Raw genomic sequence first — 21,426 nt, 5'->3', positions numbered from 1 at the left:
TTTCTCTTTTCCTTCCTTCCTTCCTTCCTTCCTCTCTCCCTCCTTCCCTCCTTCCCTCCCTCCCTCCCTCTCTCTCTCTTTCTTTCTTTGTTTCTTTCTTTCTTTCTCTCTCTCTCTCTCTTTCTTTCTTTTTTTTTGAGGTGGAATTTCACTCTTGACACTCAGACTGGAGTGCAATGGCACGATCTTGGCTCAGTGCAACCTCCACCTCCTATGTTCAAGTGATTCTCCTGCCTCAGCCTCCCCAGTAGCTGGGATTACAGGCACCTGCCACCATGCCTGGCTAATTTTTGTATTTTTACTGGAGATGGGTGCCAGGGTGTGCAGGGGCTTCACGCACAGCTTGCAGCACAGCAGCGAGGGGATGAGCAAGTAGTGGTCCAGGCTGATGAGGCAGGGGTTGGGGATGGAGGCGCTACACAGGCTGGTCTCAAACTCCTGACCTCAGGTGATCCACCTCCCAGAGTGCTGGGATCACAGGCATGAGCCACCGCGCCCGGCCTCACCCAACTCTCTGAACGTGACACTGAGCATTCTACAAAGATGGCTTTGAAGAGGGCCTGTTGAGGTTGGCATGGAAGCAGCAGCTCTCGTGCTTCGGTGAAGCCCATGTCTCCAGTGTCTTCCCCTCCCCAGGGGACCTGACTCCACTTTCGTGTGTATGTCTCTCTTTTCAGAGGTGTGAACATGTATGCCATGTTGACCGGGACGCTGCCTTTCACGGTGGAGCCTTTCAGCCTGAGGGCTTTGTACCAGAAGATGGTGGACAAAGAAATGAACCCCCTCCCTACTCAGCTCTCCACAGGTAATACACCTGCTATTCTAGATCACGGTTCAGGACTTCTGTTGTGACCAGTTCGGGTCCACCTGTGAAACAGTATTTGTTTTGCAGCAATGGTATTATGTCTATCCCATGATTGTAAATTTCTTTCTAGTGTTAAATCAAAATGTCAAGGGGTGGTTGGGTTTCCCGTCTCTCAATGGGCACTCGTGCCTTTGGGTTTGTTTTTTTTTTTTTGAGACGGAGTCTCGCTGTCGCCCAGGCTGGAGTACAGTGGTGTGATCTCGGCTCACTGCAAGCTCCACCTCCTGGGTTCATGCCATTCTCCTGCCTCAGCCTCCTGAGTAGCTGGGACTACAGGCGCCCGCCACCTCGCCCGGCTAGTTTTTTGTATTTTTTAATAGAGACGGGGTTTCACCGTGTTAACCAGGATGGTCTCGATCTCCTGACCTCATGATCCGCCCGTCTCAGCCTCCCAAAGTGCTGGGATTACAGGCGTGAGCCACTGTGCCCAGCCTCACTCATGCCTTTCACCTGTATCCTTTCCTGTTCCTTTATAATTCTGAACCCCTAACTCCTCCTTTCTCTTTCTGCACAAAACACGTAGATCCAAAGGATCTGATATTCTCCATTTGAAAAATAATTGCAGGCTTGATTGTTTTAAAACTCACCATATTATGATGTTGACTTGGAAAAGAGGATTTGTGGTCACATTTCCAATATATCTTCTTTCTGCAATTATTGTCAAGAAATGTTTGTTGCATTGAAGTTGGGGCTGCGATTTGTTTTGTGAGTTGAGTTTTTGAGCCCGTTCAAAAGCTTTTAAGTATATAGAGGTTAAGTTACTCGATTGGACTGAATCATCAGGTGTGTTTGAAAAGTTCTTTCAAGCTTTAGCTGGTTCACATTTCAGTAAACAGTTTGTATTAAGATTTGGTTTCAGATCCAGTAAATCAGTACAATTTGTTCTTTTGTTTGGTTCACAATTCAAGTTCCTGGCCTTGGCTTGGCTTTGATGAGCATTTAATTGGCTCCTTAGAATAAACTTAGCTTCACTGAGATAAGGCTTTTGACCAAAGAAGAAAGCAGTTATTTAACTGCAACTTATGATATTTATGATAGTTAAAATATAGCATTTTATTTTACTACTGTTATGCATTTTTCTTCTGAGTTTAAAAGCACGCATGAAGCTGACCCTGAATTTATCTTGCCAAGTGGAATCCAAGTGGAGACACATTCTTGTATGCAATGATCTAATTCAGCCCATACTGTCTCCTCAAGGGAGGGGAGAATCTCTGGAGGCTTGAAAGCAAAGGAGGCATTAAGTCCTTGGGAAGATGAGTTACAGCTCTGTCATTATAAAAGAAATATTTCTGCACTGAGAGTCATAACTCTCGGAGTTAGAAAATGTGCAAAATGTCAAACGTATTGTCATATTTAAGTTTTAGAGCTTTCAGAAATGTCGAAAGTGCGGCAGAGCACTCTGAGGTGTGCCCCTTCATTCATTCATTCTATATTTCATACTCATTATGAAATAATGAAATAATATACTCATTAGCTTATTCCATGAATATGTATTGTGCACCAATTGTGTGCTAGGTGTGTTCTAGATTAAGGAAGACAGAGAACAAACCAGTCTCTACCCTTATAAAGCTTATATATCAGCAGGGGAGGCTAAAAATAAATAAATGGGTAATAAATATGTGTGGTATTTGGTAATGTTAAGTACTCTAAAGAAAATAAAATAAATTGGGACAAGGGGATAGAGAGTAAAAAGGTTTTTTTTTTTTTTAACAAATAAGATTATTTTAAAAACTTTTCATTGTGATGTAATTGTAGATTCACACACAATTGCTAGAAATAATACAAAGAGATCCAAATAGCCCACATGAGTAATTTGTGTGACAGCCACCACAGTCAAGATGCAAGACAGTTCCCTCACAAGGTTCCCTTGTGCTGCTCCCCTGTAGCCACAGCCACCTCCCTTCCTCCTGCTCTCCCCAAGACCTGTCAGCCACCACCCTGTATCATCTACAATTTTGTCATTTCAAAAATGTTATATGTAAATCATTTTTTTCCCCACAAAGCATAATTCCCTTGAGATAATCTGAGTTGTTTCTTTTTATTGGTGAGTAGTATTCCCTGGTGTGGATATACTGCTGTTTGTTTCACCATTCACCCACTGAAGGACCGTTGTTTTATTCAGGTGACCCATAACAAAGGACAATAGGTGGATGAATGCACCCCCACAGTTGGGAAAGGCAGACAGTGCTATCTTTGAGCCTGATGACAGCCTGAGGAGCTGGGGAACTGCTGGTCTGCTGCCACTTCACTGTATTAGTCAGAATAGACCAGGTTATGCTGCAGTAACAATCAGCCCCCAAGTCTTAGTGGCTCAGGACCACAAAGGTTTATTTCTCACTCATGCTACATCTCAATTGAGAGTTGGATCAAATGTTGAAAGGTTCTGCCCAGCCAAGGGCCCAGGGCTGATGGAGCAGCCACCATTTCCAGCATTTCTGGTTCATGCAGAGGGAGAAAGGGAAAGAGAAAGAGAAGCTCTTTCACCAGCAATTAAATCTTCCACCAATCTTCCAGATGTAAGTAGAAGCTTTCTAAAACATGGCACATGGCTTCACCCAACTAAAGAGAATGGGGCAGTGCAACCCTACCATGTGTGCTGAAAGTGAAAAGCCAGAAATATTTGTTGATTAGCGTTAGCATGAGCCCCACACAGCTGTGGGAAAAGGAGCCGACGAACACAGGTAGGTTAAGAACACAAGAAAATCAGTCTCATTGCTTCAGAATCATACCTTGTTTTTACTTTCAGTAATATTATACAATCTTAGCAGGTTGAGCTCTAAGTGTTTTTTTTTTTTTATTGTGAAAATTAAATTTAACCTTAAAGAAGCAAGAGTTGCAGTTCTGAAGATGTTAAAAGATAATCCAAAAGTAGTCCCAAAGAAGACATATTAAAAATGTTCCCAGCAATTTCAGCATCACTGGAATTGCCGTCCAACCTCACATAGCTCCTGCTTTGAGCAGACAGCTTTGCGTTGGCCTTAAGCTCTGTGTGTGCTTGTTAAAGATCTTCACATTCCTGTAGGACTTTGTTGTCTTGACTTGTCAAGCATGAATTGCATTTCTATATCTGATTTTCTAATTAGGGAATCTGATGCTCTCCCCATCTCCCCCTTTTTAAAATAACTATTGGGATATAGAAATATCTTTTTTCAACTAGGATTGAAATCCTTTGAGCCAGGTCCCAAGTGAAGTGTTTGCACATGATAGACGCTCAGGGAATCTAGGTTGCTGACTCTGGTGTTAACATGCCTGTGTGACCTGGAAAGGTGGCCCGTAGATTATTTTGATGACTCAGGATTGGGAATTGTCCTCATCCAGTAGGGCCCAGAGCAGTGCACCAGCTGCTGAGGCAGCCCAGGGAGTCTTACCTGGTTTACAGAGTGAATGTCTTCAGTTTTGAGTATCAGCTGCTGCCCTTCTGACAGCCTCCCATTTTTCCCATCCTTTGCATCCCATCAAGTTTATCTCCTCTCCCTTCCAACCAGCCTGGCCCTGCTTATATCTGAAAATACTAGCTTACCAGTAACATGAGTAGCTGCCATTTATTGAGTGATCCTTTGTAGGTGTTTTTCATGTGGTGGTGTTTTCATACAGTCCTGCAAGGTAAGTCCGTGTTTACTAGTGAGGAAATTGAGTCTCAGCGAGATTAAGTCTGCTTGACTGAAAACCTAGATTTTCCTACCATGCTGTGTTATTTCACTCTTCTCTGATTTTGTTTAGTATAAGATGCACCCCCCTACAAAAAGTTGGAGGTATTATCTATTGTCTGTATGTCCTTATGTTTTGAGTAATGTCAATCCAAATAGAAAATATGCCGGTTTTATTGTGCCTCACTAATGCACATCTTTACTAATTGGATGACTCTGTCATTCATATTTGTTTTTGTTTTTGTCTAAGACAAGGTTTCACTGTGTCGTCCTGGCTGGAGTGCAGTGGCACAATCATGGCTCACTGCCGCCTCAACCTCCCAGACTAAGCAATCTTCCTGCCTCAGCCTCCCAAGTAGCTGGGACTGCAGGCACATGCCACCATGCCCAGCTAATTTTTTTTTTGTGGGGGGGTATTTTTTATAGAGAGAGGGTCTCCCTATGTTGCTCAGGCTGGTCTTGAACTCCTGAGCTCAAGCAATCCTCCTGAGTCAGACTCCCAAACTGCTGGGGTTACAGGCATGAGCTACTGCACCTGGCCCTGTCACTCATACATGTAATTATCATATCTATTAATTCCACTGCTCTTTTTGAAGATTAAGTTGGAAGATTTTTTACCAAACTTGAGTTGAAAACAGCATTATTGCCCTTGTGAATCCACAGAACACGCTTCCAAAGAACTGCCCTTCATTCATCTGTGTCATGCCATTTGCAAACTTAAGCTTCGAGGGCCTTTCTAAGTCTCTCTTGTACACACTTCCTTTTTGCTTGTTGACACTTGTATGTCACAGAGTAGCAAATGCCTTTTATGGCTGAGCAGTTTTTCAGACTGCTTCCCTTTTCATCACTACACCACAACGCTGGCATTTATAATACATTCCAAGCAGTCAGTTCAGGTGATGATGGTTTTGTGCCGTGAATTCTCCAAAGTCAAGCTGGAGGAGAAGTGTTAGCTTTCATGAGGGTTGAGCCAGTGCTAATGATGATGTCCAAGAAGGCACGATGATCAGATGATCAAACAGTTCTTTAGCTTGGGAAGTGATGAGGAGGGAGCTTTGAGCGCGGAGGAGTCTCTATTTGCATCTATCCGGCTACACTAATGTGAAAAGTCTGATGACTTTGCCTGTCACCTGCAGCCGTTTCACTTGGTACCGTGTTTAGGTGCTCACACAAGCCAGTTCAGACTTTGGAAAGCTGATGACTCGTGAAAGAAAGTGGGGTTTGCGATGGAGGAAGGTGTGCTGCGTGTTACGTTGAGCAGGGTGGTACTATTTTTCCAGGCTTGAGTGGAGAACCTCAGTGTTATCTCAGAGAGGTAGAGGGCGGCATGTGGCCTGTGGCCATGCCTGGCATGGCTTTCCAGGATGGTGAGGAATATTTTAATCTCTTTTGCTCATAAGGCATAGGGGTTTTCAGGACCCTAAAACAAACTTCAAAGAGCTCTAAGGATATTCTCAAAGTCCTTTTTGGATAGTAACACAATGTCTGTGACGTCCAAAGGAAGAAAATTCGTCAGTGGAGATTTGAACTAAAATTACTTGCGCTCATCAGCAGTTTTTGAGGATGCAGAGTGCTCAGTTATGAAAATAGAACAAAAATGCACATCCAGTTTGTCCTTAGCACTTCTGGTTCATCATACTTTGAAAAAGCCTGGACTGTTGCCCAAGTCCTTTGAGGCAACCCTGGGTTGTTGCCCAAGTCCTTTGAGGGTAAGCAACAGCAATGTCTCAGAAAACATTAACTCAACAGCCCACTCGCTCTGATTCATTAAGCCCTCATCTTCTTTATCTGACCAATAGATGCCCCCAGTTAAGATCTAAGTGACTCTTGCAATGCAGGGATGTTAAGGGAAGCGAATAGAGATTCTGCAAAGCAGAGATCTGTTTGATTTTTGGATTATTAAAGAACATGGATGAAGCTGGAGGCCATTATCCTTAGCAAACTAACACAGGAACAGAAAACCAAATACTGCATGCTCTCACTTATAAGTGGGAGCTAAGTATAACCAAGAGGACACCATGGACACCAAGAGGGGAACAATAGACAGTGGGGTCTACTTGAGGGTGGAGGGTGGAAGGAGAGAGAGGAACAGAAAAAATAACTATTGGGAACTAGGATTAGTACCTGGGTGATGAAATAACCTGTACAACAAACTCCCATGACACGAGTTTGCCTATATAACAAACCTGCACATGCACACCCGAACCTAAAGTAAAGGTTAAAAACAATTTTTTTTTTTTTTTTTTAGAGTTTTAGCTGGGTATCCAGCGATAACACTTACAGTGGTAAATGTACCTCATGGTCTCCACGCATGCATTTCTACCCACTCCACTGTTTTTTGTTTTTTGTTTTTTTTTATTTTGAGATGAAGTCTTTCTGTGCTGCCCAGGCTGGAGTACAGTGACATGATCTCAGCTCACTGCAACCTCTGCCCCCTGGGTTCAAGCAGTTCTACCACCTCAGCCTCCCAAGTAGCTGGGATTACGGGTGTGCACCACCATGCCCGGCTAATTTTTGTATTTTTAGTAGAGGTGGGGTTTCTCCATGTTGGTCAGGCTGGTCTTGAACTCCTGACCTCAGGTGATCGACTCACCTCGGCCTCCCAAAGTGCTGGGATTATAGTCGTGAGCCTCCGCTCCTGGCAATATTTCCTTTTTTTCAAAATTTCAGTATGTTTTTGGGGAACAGGTGGTTTTTGGTTACATGGATAAATTCCTTAGTGGTGGTTTCTGAGATTTTGGTACATCCATCACCTGAGCAGTGTACACTGTACCCAATGTGTAGTCTATTATCTCTCGCCCCCTCCTACCCTTCCCTCCAAGTCCCCTAAGTCCATTGTGTCATTCTTATGCCTTTGCACCTTCATAGCTTAGTTCCCACTTATAAGTGAGAACATACAATGTTTGGTTTTCCATTCCTGGGTTACTTCACTTAGAATAATGATCTCAACTCCATCCAGGTTGCTGCAAATGCCATTACTTTGTTCCTTTTTATGACTGAGTAGTATTCCTTGGTGTGTGTGTGTGTGTGTATATATATATATATGACACATATGACATAAATATGTATATGACACATATATATCATATATACAGTCACATTTTCTTTTTTTTCTTTTTTTTTTTTTTGAGATAGAGTCTCACTGTGTCGCCTAGGCTGGAGTGCAGTGGCGTGATCTCGGCTCACTGCAATCTGCCTCCCGGGTTCATGCCGTTCTCCTGCCTCAGCCTCCGCAGCAGCTGGGACTACGGGCGCCCGCCACCATGCCCGGCTAATTTTCTGTATTTTTAGTAGAGATGGGGTTTCACCGTGTTACCCAGGATGGTCTCGATCTCCTGACCTGGTGATCCACCTGCCTTGGCCTCCCAAAGTGCTGGGATTACAGGCGTGAGCCACCGTGCCTGACCATATGTCACATTTTCTTTATCCACTTGTTAGTTGATGGGCATTTGGGCTGGTTCCATATTTTTGCAGTTGTGAATTGTGCTGCTATAAACATGTGTGCAAGTGTCTTTTTCATGTAATGACCTATTTTCCTTTGGGTAGATATCCAGTAGAGACTACCCACTATTGAAAGGGAGATGACCTGGTAACCTCTTCAACAGGATGGGAACCCACCCTGGTGGTGGGTTGACCATGAAGGTTGACCTGGCTGCATGACCTAGCAAAGATTATTTCTCTTGAGTTGATTCTGGCATCACAACTGGCCCCTTTTTTGATGGCCTAATTTTTACCCTGCAGAAAATAGGCTGAAAAAAGGCTCAGCATTTCCTCAAGAACAATGTTAAAATGACAACTTAAAACTTTTGAGAAAGTAAGACGTTTTATGACTTCTCCTTGCAAAGAAGATTACCTTAGAACACTGAAAAAATAACTTTGAAGAGAAGAATGGAAAAATTGGGGGAGCAAGCACATTATTATTTTCTGGGGTTTATTATTTGGTATGTTGGAAATCAAGTACAAAGCTACATAAAAGAATTCTTTATATTGCAAGAACATTATAGCAATACTTTGTAAAATAAGGGCTAGAGCATAAGAAAATATCACAGTCCCACAAGTCAAGCAAGACAAACCGTCTGCATTTTGAAGTCATCCCTGACATTCTTTGCCTATATGTGCGTATGCTGTATATTCTCCTACAATTTGGTAGCCTTAGAAGAGCCTTCATCGGCTGAGTGTGGTGGCTCACACACTTAATCCCAACACTTTGGGAGGCTGAGGCAGGAGGATCGCTTGAGCTCAGGGGTTTCAGACCAGCCTGGGCAACTTGGCAAAACCCCATCTCTACCAAAAAAATTAAAAAAATTATCTGGGCGTGATGGTGCATGCCTGTAGTCTCACCTACTTGGAAGGCTGAGGTGGGAAGGTCACCTGAGCCAGAGAGGTCAAGGCTGCAGCGAGCCATGATCGCACCTCTGCACTCCAGCCTGGGCGACAGTGTGACACTGTCTCCAAAATATAAAAAATAATGAATAAAATAAATACAAAATAAAAGGCTTCATGTGCATTATAAACACATTTTTACCTCTCATACAGTTGTCTCCATTGTTATTATCTTAAAGTATGCAAATATTCTGCTTAGAGACGAATTAGCTTATCTCTAGTGCTTGAATGGACAACAAGTGCTCTGTAAATATTTGTGAAATGAAAGGAAACCCAGGGCATTTAAAACATTATTTTTGGCCAGGCGCAGTGGCTCACGCCTATAATCCTAGCACTTTGGGAGGCCAAGGCGGGTGGATCACGAGGTCAGGAGTTCAAGGCCAGCCTGGCCAAGATGGTGAAACCCCATCTCTCCTAAAAATACAAAAATTAGCCCGACGTGGTGGCAGGTGCCTGTAATCCCAGCTACTCAGGAGGCTGACGCAGAGAATTGCTTGAACCCGGGAGGCAGCCTGGGTGACAGAGCGAGACTCCGTCTCAAAAACACAACAACAACAACAACAACAATAACAAAACATTATTTTTCCCTGGGATGGAAGGAAAAGGGGTTGTAGGGGTTTTATAGGTTTTCAACAGTTTCTCGTATCTTTTCCTTACACACTGTGCTCAGCATGACTAATGTGATACAGTGAACTTCAGGTGGCTTGAAAAAGAAAGACAAAATATATTAGCATCCTGTCCATCTAAGCAGTCCCTAAGAGTCCCCTAAGAGACAGTGCAAAAGGAGGCACCCATCAGGCGGACATGGGTTCACAGTGTGGTTTTCACTAGAACTTTTTACACAAACTAGGATTTTAAAGTCTGGGTCACTAATGCAGAGGTTTCCTAACACTTTAACTAACAAAAACGCGTGGCGCTCTGGTGTCTTGACAGCCTGATTGACTGCGCTGGGTGGGCGTGGGCTCTGTGCAGCCTGGGCGAGGCATCATCGAGTTTGGAGAAGAGGTGGGCGGCCACACAGAATGGCTTTAAAAGAAAGGATCAGAAAGCAGGACCTCTCTGGCCTCTTGAGTGTCCTGTGGTCCCCAGTTGGGAGGTCTAACTTAGGATGCCTGTACACTGCTGGCTTCTCCCTGAGTACCCAAAAACCTTCCATGCGAGCAGGCATTTTCTGTTTATTTTCTTTCGTTCCTGCAAGCCTGTCAATAGAACATCCCTTTGGCTCACCTATAAGCAACAAGAAAAGGCCACAGGTTGTCTTGGGAAACACAGGGGATGGGGAGACCCAAACTGGTTCTTGCTTTATCATGCACCAGTTGCTCCCCTTGGACAGAGAACTTAAATTCTCTGGATATGTGGTGTGTATTTTTTAAGGAGAGAGAGAGAGGGAGAAACGGGATTTTTCACACCCCTCCTGTCTGAAGGGTGGTGGGGCTGAAACCAAGCTCTATGAATCCTTGAATCAGAACCCTGCCCAGAGACCCAGAGATCACCCCAGCAGTGGCTCGGGATGGGCAGGCGAGGTGGCGAGTCCCCTGTGATGGTGGCTTTCACTGGTGTCTGCGTTCAGCCTGTAACATGCGCACGTTCTTTCCCGAATGTCTCCCAGGTGCCATCAGTTTCCTGCGCTCTCTCCTGGAACCAGATCCTGTGAAGAGGCCAAATATTCAGCAGGCACTGGCGAATCGCTGGCTCAATGAGAATTACACGGGCAAAGTGCCCTGTAATATCACCTATCCCAACAGGTAATTTCGTGTACCCAGAGGGACTCCTCGGGAGAGATGGGGCCTGTCCTATGAGCCCTGAGCAGTTCCAGACAGAAAGCTGTCCGTGATTGAAGGAAAAGCCATGTTCTCTCTTGGCTATCTCCCCTTCCCACTATCACCCACACCCACACATCCACAAGAGGAAGCGTAGACAGGACCACCGTGTGCTGTTGTGCCCTGTACCCTGCAGGGTCACCTGGAGGAGGGGTGAATGGAGGCTGACATCCAGGCTTTGAGGGTCTGTGTCTTCCCAGGGGGTGCCTCTTTCAAGTTCACACAAAGGGACCTTTGAGACTAGCTGTGGCTTGAGTGTGTGTGTGTGTGAGAGAGAGAGAGACAATGTCTGTGTCTGCTTGGGTCTCCGTGTGCATGGTTGTTGTGTCTGTGTGTATGTGTTGTGTGTCTGTTTCTGTGTGTAAATTTGTGTGTGTGTGTAGGTCTTTGTTTTGTTTTTTGATACATAGTCTGGCTCTGTCACCCAGGCTGGAGTGCAGTGGTGTAATCTCAGCTCACTGCAACCTCTGCCTCCTGGGTTCAAGTGATTCTCATCCCCAGTCTCCTGAGGAGCTGGGATTACAGGCACGCGCCACCACACCAGGCTAATTTTGTATTTTTAGTAGAGATGGGGTTTTACCATGTTGCCCAGGTTGTCTTGAGCTCCTGACCTCAAGTCATCCGCCTGCCTCGGTCTCCCAAAGTGCTGGAATTTCATGTGTGAGCCAACGTGCCCAGCCAGTCTTTGTGTGAATGTGTTTGCGTGTGTGTGATCAGCTCACGAGCCCACCTGCCAACATCAGACAGAAACACATGGGATCACCCCTCCCTTTCCAAACCACCCTTAGATGCCTTCTTCTGTCTTGTTCTTTATGTTTATTTCAGCCCTAAGACCCCTGCTTTAAAATGTGGGAGGCAGGAAGGAAAGGCATAGGAGTCACTCGTTTTAGGCCAGGTGTCCCTGTGGACTTTCCATGAAGGCTCCACTTTATCAGTTTCCATGAGGAGGGTTCTTTAAGCAAAGTTCGCAGACAGGAACCCACAGCATAGGAGCACTGACAGGTTCCCTGTGGCAACCCATGCTTCTCTATGTTGGTGCGCTAACTACAAATTCAAAAACATTTCTCTTTTTTTTTTTTTGAGACAGAGCCTCACTCAGTCACCCAGGCTGGAGTGTAGTGGCATGATCATAACTCGCTACAGCCTCCACCTCCTGAGCTCAAGTGATTCTCCCACCTCAGCCTCCTGAGTAGCTGCGACCATAGGCGTGAGTCACCATGTCAGGCAATTTTTTCTATTTTTCTGCAGAGAAAGGGTTTTGCCATGTTGCCCAGGCTGGTCTCAAACTCCTGGGCTCAAGCGATCCTCCCGCCTCTCAAGGTGCTGGGATTATAGGTTTGAGCCACTGCGCCCGGCCAAAAACATTTCCTTGTATATTTTTTTCTACTCCTTTGTCCTGTTTCTAACTAACCTGAGCAAGGGAATGAAGGCCCTTATTTTGGCTGTCTTCATGCAAATAAGGAGACCACATGGGCTCAGTACCTTCCAAGACTGGAACCCACCTTCCTTCTTCGTTTAGAGCTAGGGTGTCTTGTACATTTGACCAGGCTTAGATGAAGGCAGGAGAACCACTGACCCAGAGGGGCAGATGGGAGACTGAAAGGGCAGAGAAAAGGGTGTCCTGTGTAGTCATAGTTTCAATGCCTAGAAAGGTCTAGAAACACCCGCCAAGCCTTATGAAAGCTGAAGTGCTGAGTCCTTCAAAGAAGATGGCCAGGCAGGGCTCTGCTTGGGATGGAAGCGCTAGAAAAACTTTAAAGGGGCGTGGGAGTCTGCATCCACACTTCAGTGCCAAATTTACACTCACCGTGCCCAGAGAGGAGGTGGTTTCACTCTGTTGCCATCTAGAATTCTAGCATTTGGCTCATGGGAGGTAATTTAAACAAAGTCTAGGTGACTTAGGTTACCAAGGGAACCTGGAAATAGATTGCTATTTTCCAATAACAGCTCGATGTGGGCCAGGATCTGAAACAGACACCAGAAATACTACTCTAAAGCGAGGCAGGGAGCAAAGCTGAAAGGACCTTGCCTCATTATCTATACTCATGATGGAGAGCAGCACGCAGGTACGCTTTCTGTTAAAGGAGGGGGCCTTGGTGGTGGCCACATGAGTCATTAAGCTCATGTAATCACCGCCTAAATGAGCATAATGAATCCACTCAATGCGGCAGCTGCTGGAGAAAGTGGAGCTGGTGTGAGAAAGACGGTGTTTCCCCTCCTTGTTGGCTGCATCTTCATTCACAAAGAATTAGGAGGCGACATCTCATGTTTGTGGCTTTCCCACAGTTTGCAGACAGACTTTGATAGATTAAAACGTAAATTCAAACTCCTATCCTGTTGTCGCCAGATTAGTGTAATGGTTTTTGCATTTGGACTTGGTCAGCAGCATAATGGCCGTACATGAAGCTGGTTCAGTGGACTGTAAAACGGGCTGAGATCTCGCGTGCTAAGGAAAACAGCACTCCGTGTCTTCTGTTTATGCGAGGCCCATTGCTCATCTCATGCTAGAGGCAAATCAGTGTTTGGTTTTTAAGTAGTGGAACCAGAATTATTCTTCTTTATTTTTCTTTTTTAAGACAGAGTCTCGATCTGTCGCCCAGGTTGGAGTGCAGTGGCACAGTCTCGGCTCACTGCAACCTCTGCCTCCTGGGATCAAGCGAGTCTCCCACCTCAGCCTCCTGAGTAGCTGGGATTACAGACATCCACCACCATACTTGGCTGATTTTTGTATTTTTAGTAGAGACAGGGTTTCACCGTGTTGCCCAGGCTGTTCATAAACTCCCGGCCTCAAGTGATTCACCTGCTACAGCCTCCCAAAGTCCTGGGATTACAGGCATGAGCCACCACCGTGTCTGGCCTGGAACCAGAATTCTAAGCTGTTGGGGGAGGTACATGTTGTTTACAGTGTTTATTTTGAAAAACTTTTATCTTTAAGACAAAAAAATGTGTTTTTTATATTTATTTTTCTGGTTTTACTGGCCTGTAGATAAAGGGAATGAGAACATACAAGCAGAGAAAGGGATATTTTCTTTATAAAGTATATTTTGTAGTTTCCCAACATACCTAGCCCCAGATGTATTTTCAGTGTTGTCAATAGTTTCCTTTTGAGAAAGTAAGGAAAATAAAGGTCTCACATTTTACATCACTCTTCTGTAAAGCCTTCTCCTGTGAAGTCATTTCAGCTGCCAAGTTGATCTCTAAAAGCAAAGAGGGAAATGTCTTTGAAAGTAAATCTTTTATGAATAAATGTTTGTGCCAGTCAGTCAACAGATGTTTGCTAGGTGCCCGGCTCCCCTGCTGATTCAGGTGCAGACCTTTTTTTTCTTTTTTTTTTTTTTGTTTGAGACGGGTCTTCCTTCGTAGCCCAGGCTGGAGTGCAGTGGCGCAGTCACAGCTCACTGTGACCTAGAACTCCTGGGCTCGAGCAATCCTCCCACCTTAGCTTCTATAGTAGAGGGACTGCAGGCATGTGCTGCCATCCCCAGCTAAGTGTTTCTCTTTTTGTGGTAGAGATGGGGGTTTTGCTGTGTTGCCCAGGCTGGTCTTAAACTCCTGGTCCCAAGCAATCTCCATGCCTCGGCCTCCTAAAGTGCTGGGTTTCAGACATTTGTACAGAGCCAACCTTGCTGCCTCTTTCTGTCTCCCTGCAGGGACCTGGACCGTCTCTCCACCCCTCCAGTTAGCTTTGGAACTGGTGGGAGGGGAGGAGGTTACAGGCAATACAAGACAGAATTAGACCAAATTAGATCCATGGTATCAAAACAGATTGCATGTAAATTTGCGCGATTCAGATAATACCTAGTATTCTGGAACGTTGTACCATTCTCTGTGTCATCCAAACATGCAGCCATATACAGATTCGATAAGTGATACTGGAGAGCACCAGGTTTATGCATTGTTTATTGGAAAACGTTCAAACTATTCCTCTCAGTCCAGAGTCAGTTGACCATTTACATTATGGCAGAGCTCGTTTTTGAAGATACTGGACATAAAAGGCAGAGATGGGGTGTCTGCCCCTGTGCATACCCCTCCTTTCCACACTACTGACCTTTCTTCAGAATACCCCATGCCCTCTGGGGGTGCCCTGCTCTTGGGGTTCCCAGGTATTTCCAAACCACTGTTCACTCTGCATTGTTTTGCTAGACCTCAAGTAGTTATTTTAGAAAATGAACATGTTATTAATATACTTTTTAAACCAGTAATGATGCCCGTCCCTCTCCCACCTGTTATCTGGAATGTGTAATTTCGTGGCAAACAGGAATGAGGAAGGCTGATCTCACTGTTTGTTGGGTGTGTTTTCATTTGTTTGTTTTTGGGGACGGCACTTAGGCAAATGGAGCAGAGGGAGAACTGATGTAGGTTACACCGACCGGTGGCAGGCAATGGTCAGGAGACCGCGTTCTGCTCTCGGTGCCCCTGCCAGCTGGCCGTGTGAACTGGGCAAGTTCTCTTCCTACAGGAGAACTTGCGTCGTCTCCTCTTCTTTACAATTATGGGGCTACCCTGTGGGGTTTCTCTGGGCATTATAGCTCTGAGGTTCCATCCAAAATGTCTTCAGACCCCTTGACATGGAGGCTAGCAGCTCTCCAGCCAGATAAGCTTGCTTTCTACTTCGATTGCCCTCTTTGTATTACTTTATTTATTTATTTATTTCATACTTTAAGTTCTAGGGTACATGTGCACAACATGCAGATTTGTTACATATGTATACATGTGCCATGTTGGTGTGCTGCACCCATTAACTCATCATTTACATTAGGGTATATCGCCTAATGCTGTCCCTCCCCCTTTCCCCCATCCCACGACAGGACCCAGTGTGTGATGTTCCCCACCCTGTGTCCAAGTGTTCTCATTGTTCAATTCCCACCTATGAGTGAGAACATGTGGTGTTTGGTTTTCTGTCCTTGCGATAGTTTGCTCAGAATGCCATCATTCTTTGTATCACTCTTAAGGGATGTAGAATGTTCTTTTGACACAGCCCCACTGCCAACACACACCCTCCCTTAGAGCCCTCCCCCTGGTTTCTCAGTCTTTGTAGCCATTGGATGATGGTGATGATGATGATGATGATGGATGGATCTGTTTATTTGGGAAGCAGTGAGCCTCTAGACATTGAACCCAGCTGCTGGTTCTTAATTCTAGGGCTGTCACTTCCTGTCTCTGTGACCCTGGGCAAGGTGCTGCATTGCTGTGGGCTTTGGTTTCGTTATCTGTAAAGTTGGGATAGTGATAGTACCTACTCATAGGACTATCAGGCTGACTAAGTGAATTTACATTCTTTCTTCCCCACTGGGAGGGTGAACAAATGAATGGGTAGATGAATGAAGCCTGGTATTTCTTTGCCAATGTGTCCCAAGGAGTTTATCGTCACAGTACCCCTGTGAAGTAGCTTTAACTGTCTTCCTCTGAGAGCACCCCACTTTGCAGCTGAGCCCTGGACCCCGCATGTAAGAACTTACGAGTTCTTTCTGTTCCTCTAAACATGATCTGGCTAGTTCCTGAATACCTTCCTTTTCCACCCCAAAAACCAGAGTCCAGGTGGCTTCTGTCCATGGCAACAAATACATTTTAAGGAAAGAATGTGTGATCATAAGGAAATCTGGGGGACAGTTGGGAGATTTAAATATAATCCGGGTATTAGCTAATATTAAGTGATTATTAAAATTTTATTGGGTATGTTGATGGTATTGTGGTTCTGCAGGGGACATCTTTGGATTTTGAAGGTGCACACTGAAGGGTTAAGGGGTAAAGTGTCATGATGTTTGTAATTTAAAATACTTCAGCAAAACAAAAATGCAAGTATGGCAAAGTGATCACTGGTACATCCAGATGATGGTATACGTAAAGTGATTGTACTATTCCTCCACTTTTCTGAATACATGAACATTTTTAAAATAAAAACTCAAGTCAATGAATGAATGAGTGAATGAATGAAGCTGATTCTGCCCAGGGGGTCTGTGTGGGACTCTCCGTGAAGGGCAGGGGTGACTGGCCCTCTCTCTCTCTGCGCCTGGCAGGATTTCTCTGGAAGACCTGAGCCCAAGCGTCGTGCTGCACATGACCGAGAAGCTGGGTTACAAGAACAGTGACGTGATCAACACCGTGCTCTCCAACCGCGCCTGCCACATCCTGGCCATCTACTTCCTCTTAAACAAGAAACTGGAGCGCTATTTGTCAGGGGTAAGTGCGACCCTAGAGGCGGTCATCTCTGCTGTCTGTGGAAAAAAGAGCTCCTACCCCCAAAGTGTTTCTCAGTTACTGACACTTGATCCAAGCTGCTAATTTAATCTAATGTGAGGCTGAGTTTTCTGAATGTGGGATAAAGTCATAGCTAAACCTGCTTCTCAGGGAGTGCCTTTTATCTGCAATGTTTTTCAAATACTCTCCCACCAAGTTAAGCCCTGGGCAGAATTAGGAGGGATTCAAGCCTCTTTTCCCTTCAACAGCTTCTGTGTTGCCTTTTTTGTTGTTGTTGTTCTGCTGCCTCTTAGCTCTTTGGGTTCCCCATGCTGTGGGCATTGGAGGGTTCTCTGGTCATAAAACTTAGGTAGCAGTGCCTCCCGGGCATTTGTCTCTAAACTATGGTACTATATATGGACTTCCCTGGCCTGACTCTGACACCTTCCCTCAGTCAGAGTGTCAGAAAGTCCAAGTGTCCAGTGTCACCTGTGAGGTACATTTGGAGTTTCCACAGCGTGGGGTGGATGGTGGGACCGTGACACCCTGTCCCCTTCATCGTTTTTGCCACAGGCAGTTTCTGTGTGCCTGGGTAAGGGAATGTATGTGCCTTAAATCGTCTCTCTCCAAATGGACAATGGCTTAGAAAGAATTCTGCAAATTGGATCCAAGACGATGTGGAGTCTGCATACAGTAGCTCATGGTTTTACTCAGAATGGTGGGTGCTGACCAGCTCTAACAGAGAGTCAGCTGAAGAAATTCAGAATTGCCAGGAAGCCCATCTGAAATTTTACTGAGTGTTCATGGTCACGAAGGACCATCTTCACCCTGGGCCTGTTGCAGCTTGACATCTGATGACGTGGAGTTGTCACTGTTAGGAAGACATTTACCATTCAGAACGTGTGCTATTTGAAGTCACGTGATAACCCAATATGTCACCAAATTTTACTAGAAAATAGGCTTAGAAACCTTTCTGAGGTTTCTGTATGAGAGCTAAAGATGAAAAATCTACCAGCAGTTGGGGAAATGATATTCTCGCTGGCATGGTGGAGATGGCCAAATTAATACCCAGAGGACAAGGTGGTCTGTGTGTGTCTTTTGTTAGCAAATTGATTTGGGAGCCATCTAGAAAACATTGCTGAACAGACGAAGATGCTCCTTGGGAGGTTGGTTAAACATTTGGATGAAGGTACAGATGTTTCTGAGCTGATTTAGCTCAGAATACTGGCCAGATTTTGCTTCCGCAGGAAATTATCCACGGAACTACATTTTTTTTTTTTTTTTTGGTGAACCACCAAAGGAAAGATCTACATGAGAAGAAATACTTTCAACAGTAAAAAGCTTTAACAATGTTTTAATGGGGGAAAAAACGTGCTCTGTATGATAGGGTGGCACCTCTTTGATGGGGACAGAGTCAATGCTTTGAGTTAGATTTCACAGATGGTGTCACGGTGGCTGCCTTCCTCATAGAAGGCTGCTGGAGAAGAGATGTCAAATCCAGAAAGACAGGACTTTCAACATATAGTATATTATTTATTTTATTTTATTATGTGTTGAGGAGAGATTAAGAAAATCTCTTGTATCACACAGCAGTTCTCTGTTCTCTCATCACGAGGAACATAAAAGACATGCTGGACTTGAAGTTGCTTCTCTCATTTCTCTTTTTTTAATTTTTTTTTTTTTTTTTTTTTTTTTGAGACAGAGTCTCACTGTGTCACCTAGGCTGGAGTGTAGTGGGACGATCTCGGCTCACTGCAACCTCTGCCTCTCAGGTTCAAGTGATTCTCCTGCCTCAGCCTCCTGAGTAGCTGGGACTTCAGGCACGTGCCACCAGGCTTGGCTAATTTTTGTATTTTTAGTAGAGATGGAGTTTTGCCATACTGGCCAGGCTGGTCTCAAACTCCTGACCTCAAGTGATCCTCCTACCTCAGCCTCCCAAAGTGCTGGGATTATAGGCGTGAGCCAAAGCACCTGGCCCTCTTTTTTTTTTTTCTTTTGAGATGAGGTCTCACTCTGTCTCCTAGGTTAGAGTGCAGTGGCATGATCTCGGCTCACTGCAACCTCTGCTTCCTGGGTTCAAGCTATTCTCCCACCTCAGCGTCCTGAGTAGCTAGGACTACAGGCATGCACCACCATGACCGGCTAATTTTTGTATTTTTGGTAGAGACGGGTTTTTGCCATGTTGCCCAGACTGGTCTTGAATTCCTGAGTTCAAGCAATCTGCCCACCTTGGCCTCCCAAAGTGCTGGGAATACAGGTGTGAGCCACTATGCCCCGCCTCATTTCTCTTTTGTGAAAAGACCATATTCCCCAAACTTCTTTCTCATACTTTAAAATTTCTATTTATTATATATCTTATAGTGTACATGATATATTTGTACAATGTTACATGCTTATAATTTATAAATGCATATATTGTAGGTGCCTGCTTACAAGTTTTTCACACATAAGGGATCAGGGTCATACCATTTGGACACCACCATGCTATAGAGGATAAAAGTTAAGAATTTAAATAGTCTTCAGATAAAAGGAAGAAAAGAGGGTTAATGCCCTGATTTTCTTTTTCAGGTGATGAATACTGTTCAAAACTTAGTTATTCAAATGTATTTTCATGAAACTGACTATATCATAAAGCTCATGATTTCACTTATTAGAGAATGACATTGCTACTCTCCCAAGTAAGTTAACAGTTCCGAACACTGTTCTTTTGGTGGAACTAGTTCTTCAGGTACTGACCAAGTAAGATGGAGGGGTCTTCGGTTTTAAAAACCTTTCCTATAGTTACTTCCACATTTAGAGAGACAAGCTTTTGTCAGTCACGCTCTTCTTAAACAATCAACATAGCTCATGCCAAGCAAGAGAGACATTTTATCTGAAGCTTTTTTTGTCTTTTCAAAACAAAACAAAACAAAACAAAAAGAGTCTTACTCTGTCGCCCAGGCTGGAGTGCAGTGGCACAATCATGGATCACTGGAGCCTCGACCTCCCGGGCTCAAGCGATCCATCTATAGTCCCAGCTACTCAGGAGGCTGAGGCAGGAGTATCACTTGAGCCTGGTAAGTCGAGGCTAATTTTATTTTTTGTAGAGATGGGGTTTCGCCATGTTGCCCAGGCTGGTCTCGAACTCCTGGGCTCAAGTAGTCCGCCCGCCTAGGCCTCCCAAAGCACTGGGATTACAGGCATGAGCCACTGCGCCTGGCCTAAAGCTCTTAGGCTGTGTCCTGATGTGCCTGGATGTATTGCCAGCTGCTGCATTTCTGCCTGTCTCCTTTGCCCAGTATCAGGGCTGGGAGTGTTGCAAAGCAGAGCGGTGCTTTGTCTTCTGAGAACATTCTCTGGAAACTCAGCTGGTGTCATTCTAACTGGAAAAGGTTTGGGGGTAGTTTTCAATTAAATTTATTTAATTGACCAAAAAAATTGTATATATTTATCCTGTGCAACATGATGCTTTGAAATATATATACATTGTGGAATGGCTAAATCAAGCTAAATATTGTATAACCACACAAATTTATCATTTATTTGTGGTGAGACCATTGAAAATCTACTCTCTTAGCAATTCACCAGAATAAATACACTGTTATTAACTATAGTCACCACATTGTTCAATAGTGTCTTGAATTTTTTTCCTCCTGTTTAACTGAAATTTTGTATCTTTTGACCAATATCTCTTCTGCCCACTTCCCCCAACCCCCTTCAGCCCCTGGTAACCATCATTCTACTCTCTACTTCTATGACCTACACTTTTTAGATTCCATGTAGAAGTGAGATCATGCACTATTTGTCTTTCTGTGCCTGGCTTATTTCACTTAGTATTATGTCCTCTAGGTTCATCCATATTGTCAAAAATGACAGAATTTCTGCCTTTTTTAAGGTTGACTAGTATTCCATTATATATATGTACCACACACTTTCTTTATTCATTCATCCGTTGATGACACAATAGCCATTTCTTGGCTATTGTAAATAATGCTGCATTGAACATGGGGTGGGGGTGCATATGTGTCTTCAACATACTGATTTCATTTCCTTTGGATATAGACCCAGATGTGGAATTGCTGGATCATATAGTAGTTCAACTTTTAATTTTTTGAGGAACCATACTGGTTTCTATAATGGTTGTACTAATTTACATTCCCACCAACAGTGTGCAAAGGTTCTTTCTTCTCCATATCCTCTCCAACATGTGGTATCGTCCATCGTTATGATAAAAGCTATTCTTACAGGTGTGAGGCAGTATCTCATTGTGGCTTTAATTTGCATTTCCCTTATGATTGGTGATATTAAGCAATACCTATTGGCCATTTCTTTTTTTTGAAAGGGAGTCTCACTCTGTCCCCAGGCTGGAGTGCAGTGGCGTGATCTTAGCTCACTGCAACCTCTAGCTCCCGGGTTCAAGCTATTCTCCTTCAGTCTCCTGAGTAGCTGGGACTACAGGCGCGCACCACCATGCCCGGCAAATTTTTGTATTTTAAGTAGAGACAGGGTTTCACTATGTTGGCCAGGCTGGTCTTGAACTCCTGACCTTGTGGCC

The 21,426-nt window shown here is 44.5% G+C and overlaps 1 protein-coding gene across 1 annotated transcript in view; it reads left to right on the top strand.

Annotated features, from left to right (window-relative positions):
* The window catches only part of HUNK (hormonally up-regulated Neu-associated kinase), a 77,312-nt gene that overhangs the window by 34,947 nt on the left and 20,939 nt on the right, over nucleotides 1-21,426 (top strand). Inside the window, exons 5-7 of the mRNA XM_011989061.1 lie at nucleotides 678-805; nucleotides 10,505-10,640; nucleotides 16,733-16,895. Of these exons, the coding sequence (XP_011844451.1) occupies nucleotides 678-805; nucleotides 10,505-10,640; nucleotides 16,733-16,895 (427 nt within the window). The remainder of the gene's footprint in view (nucleotides 1-677; nucleotides 806-10,504; nucleotides 10,641-16,732; nucleotides 16,896-21,426) is intronic.

The sequence above is a fragment of the Mandrillus leucophaeus genome, unplaced genomic scaffold (genome assembly GCF_000951045.1).
Source record: "Mandrillus leucophaeus isolate KB7577 unplaced genomic scaffold, Mleu.le_1.0 Scaffold345, whole genome shotgun sequence".
Lineage (NCBI taxonomy): Eukaryota > Metazoa > Chordata > Mammalia > Primates > Cercopithecidae > Mandrillus > Mandrillus leucophaeus.
This window is presented reverse-complemented; position numbering and strand designations above follow the sequence as displayed.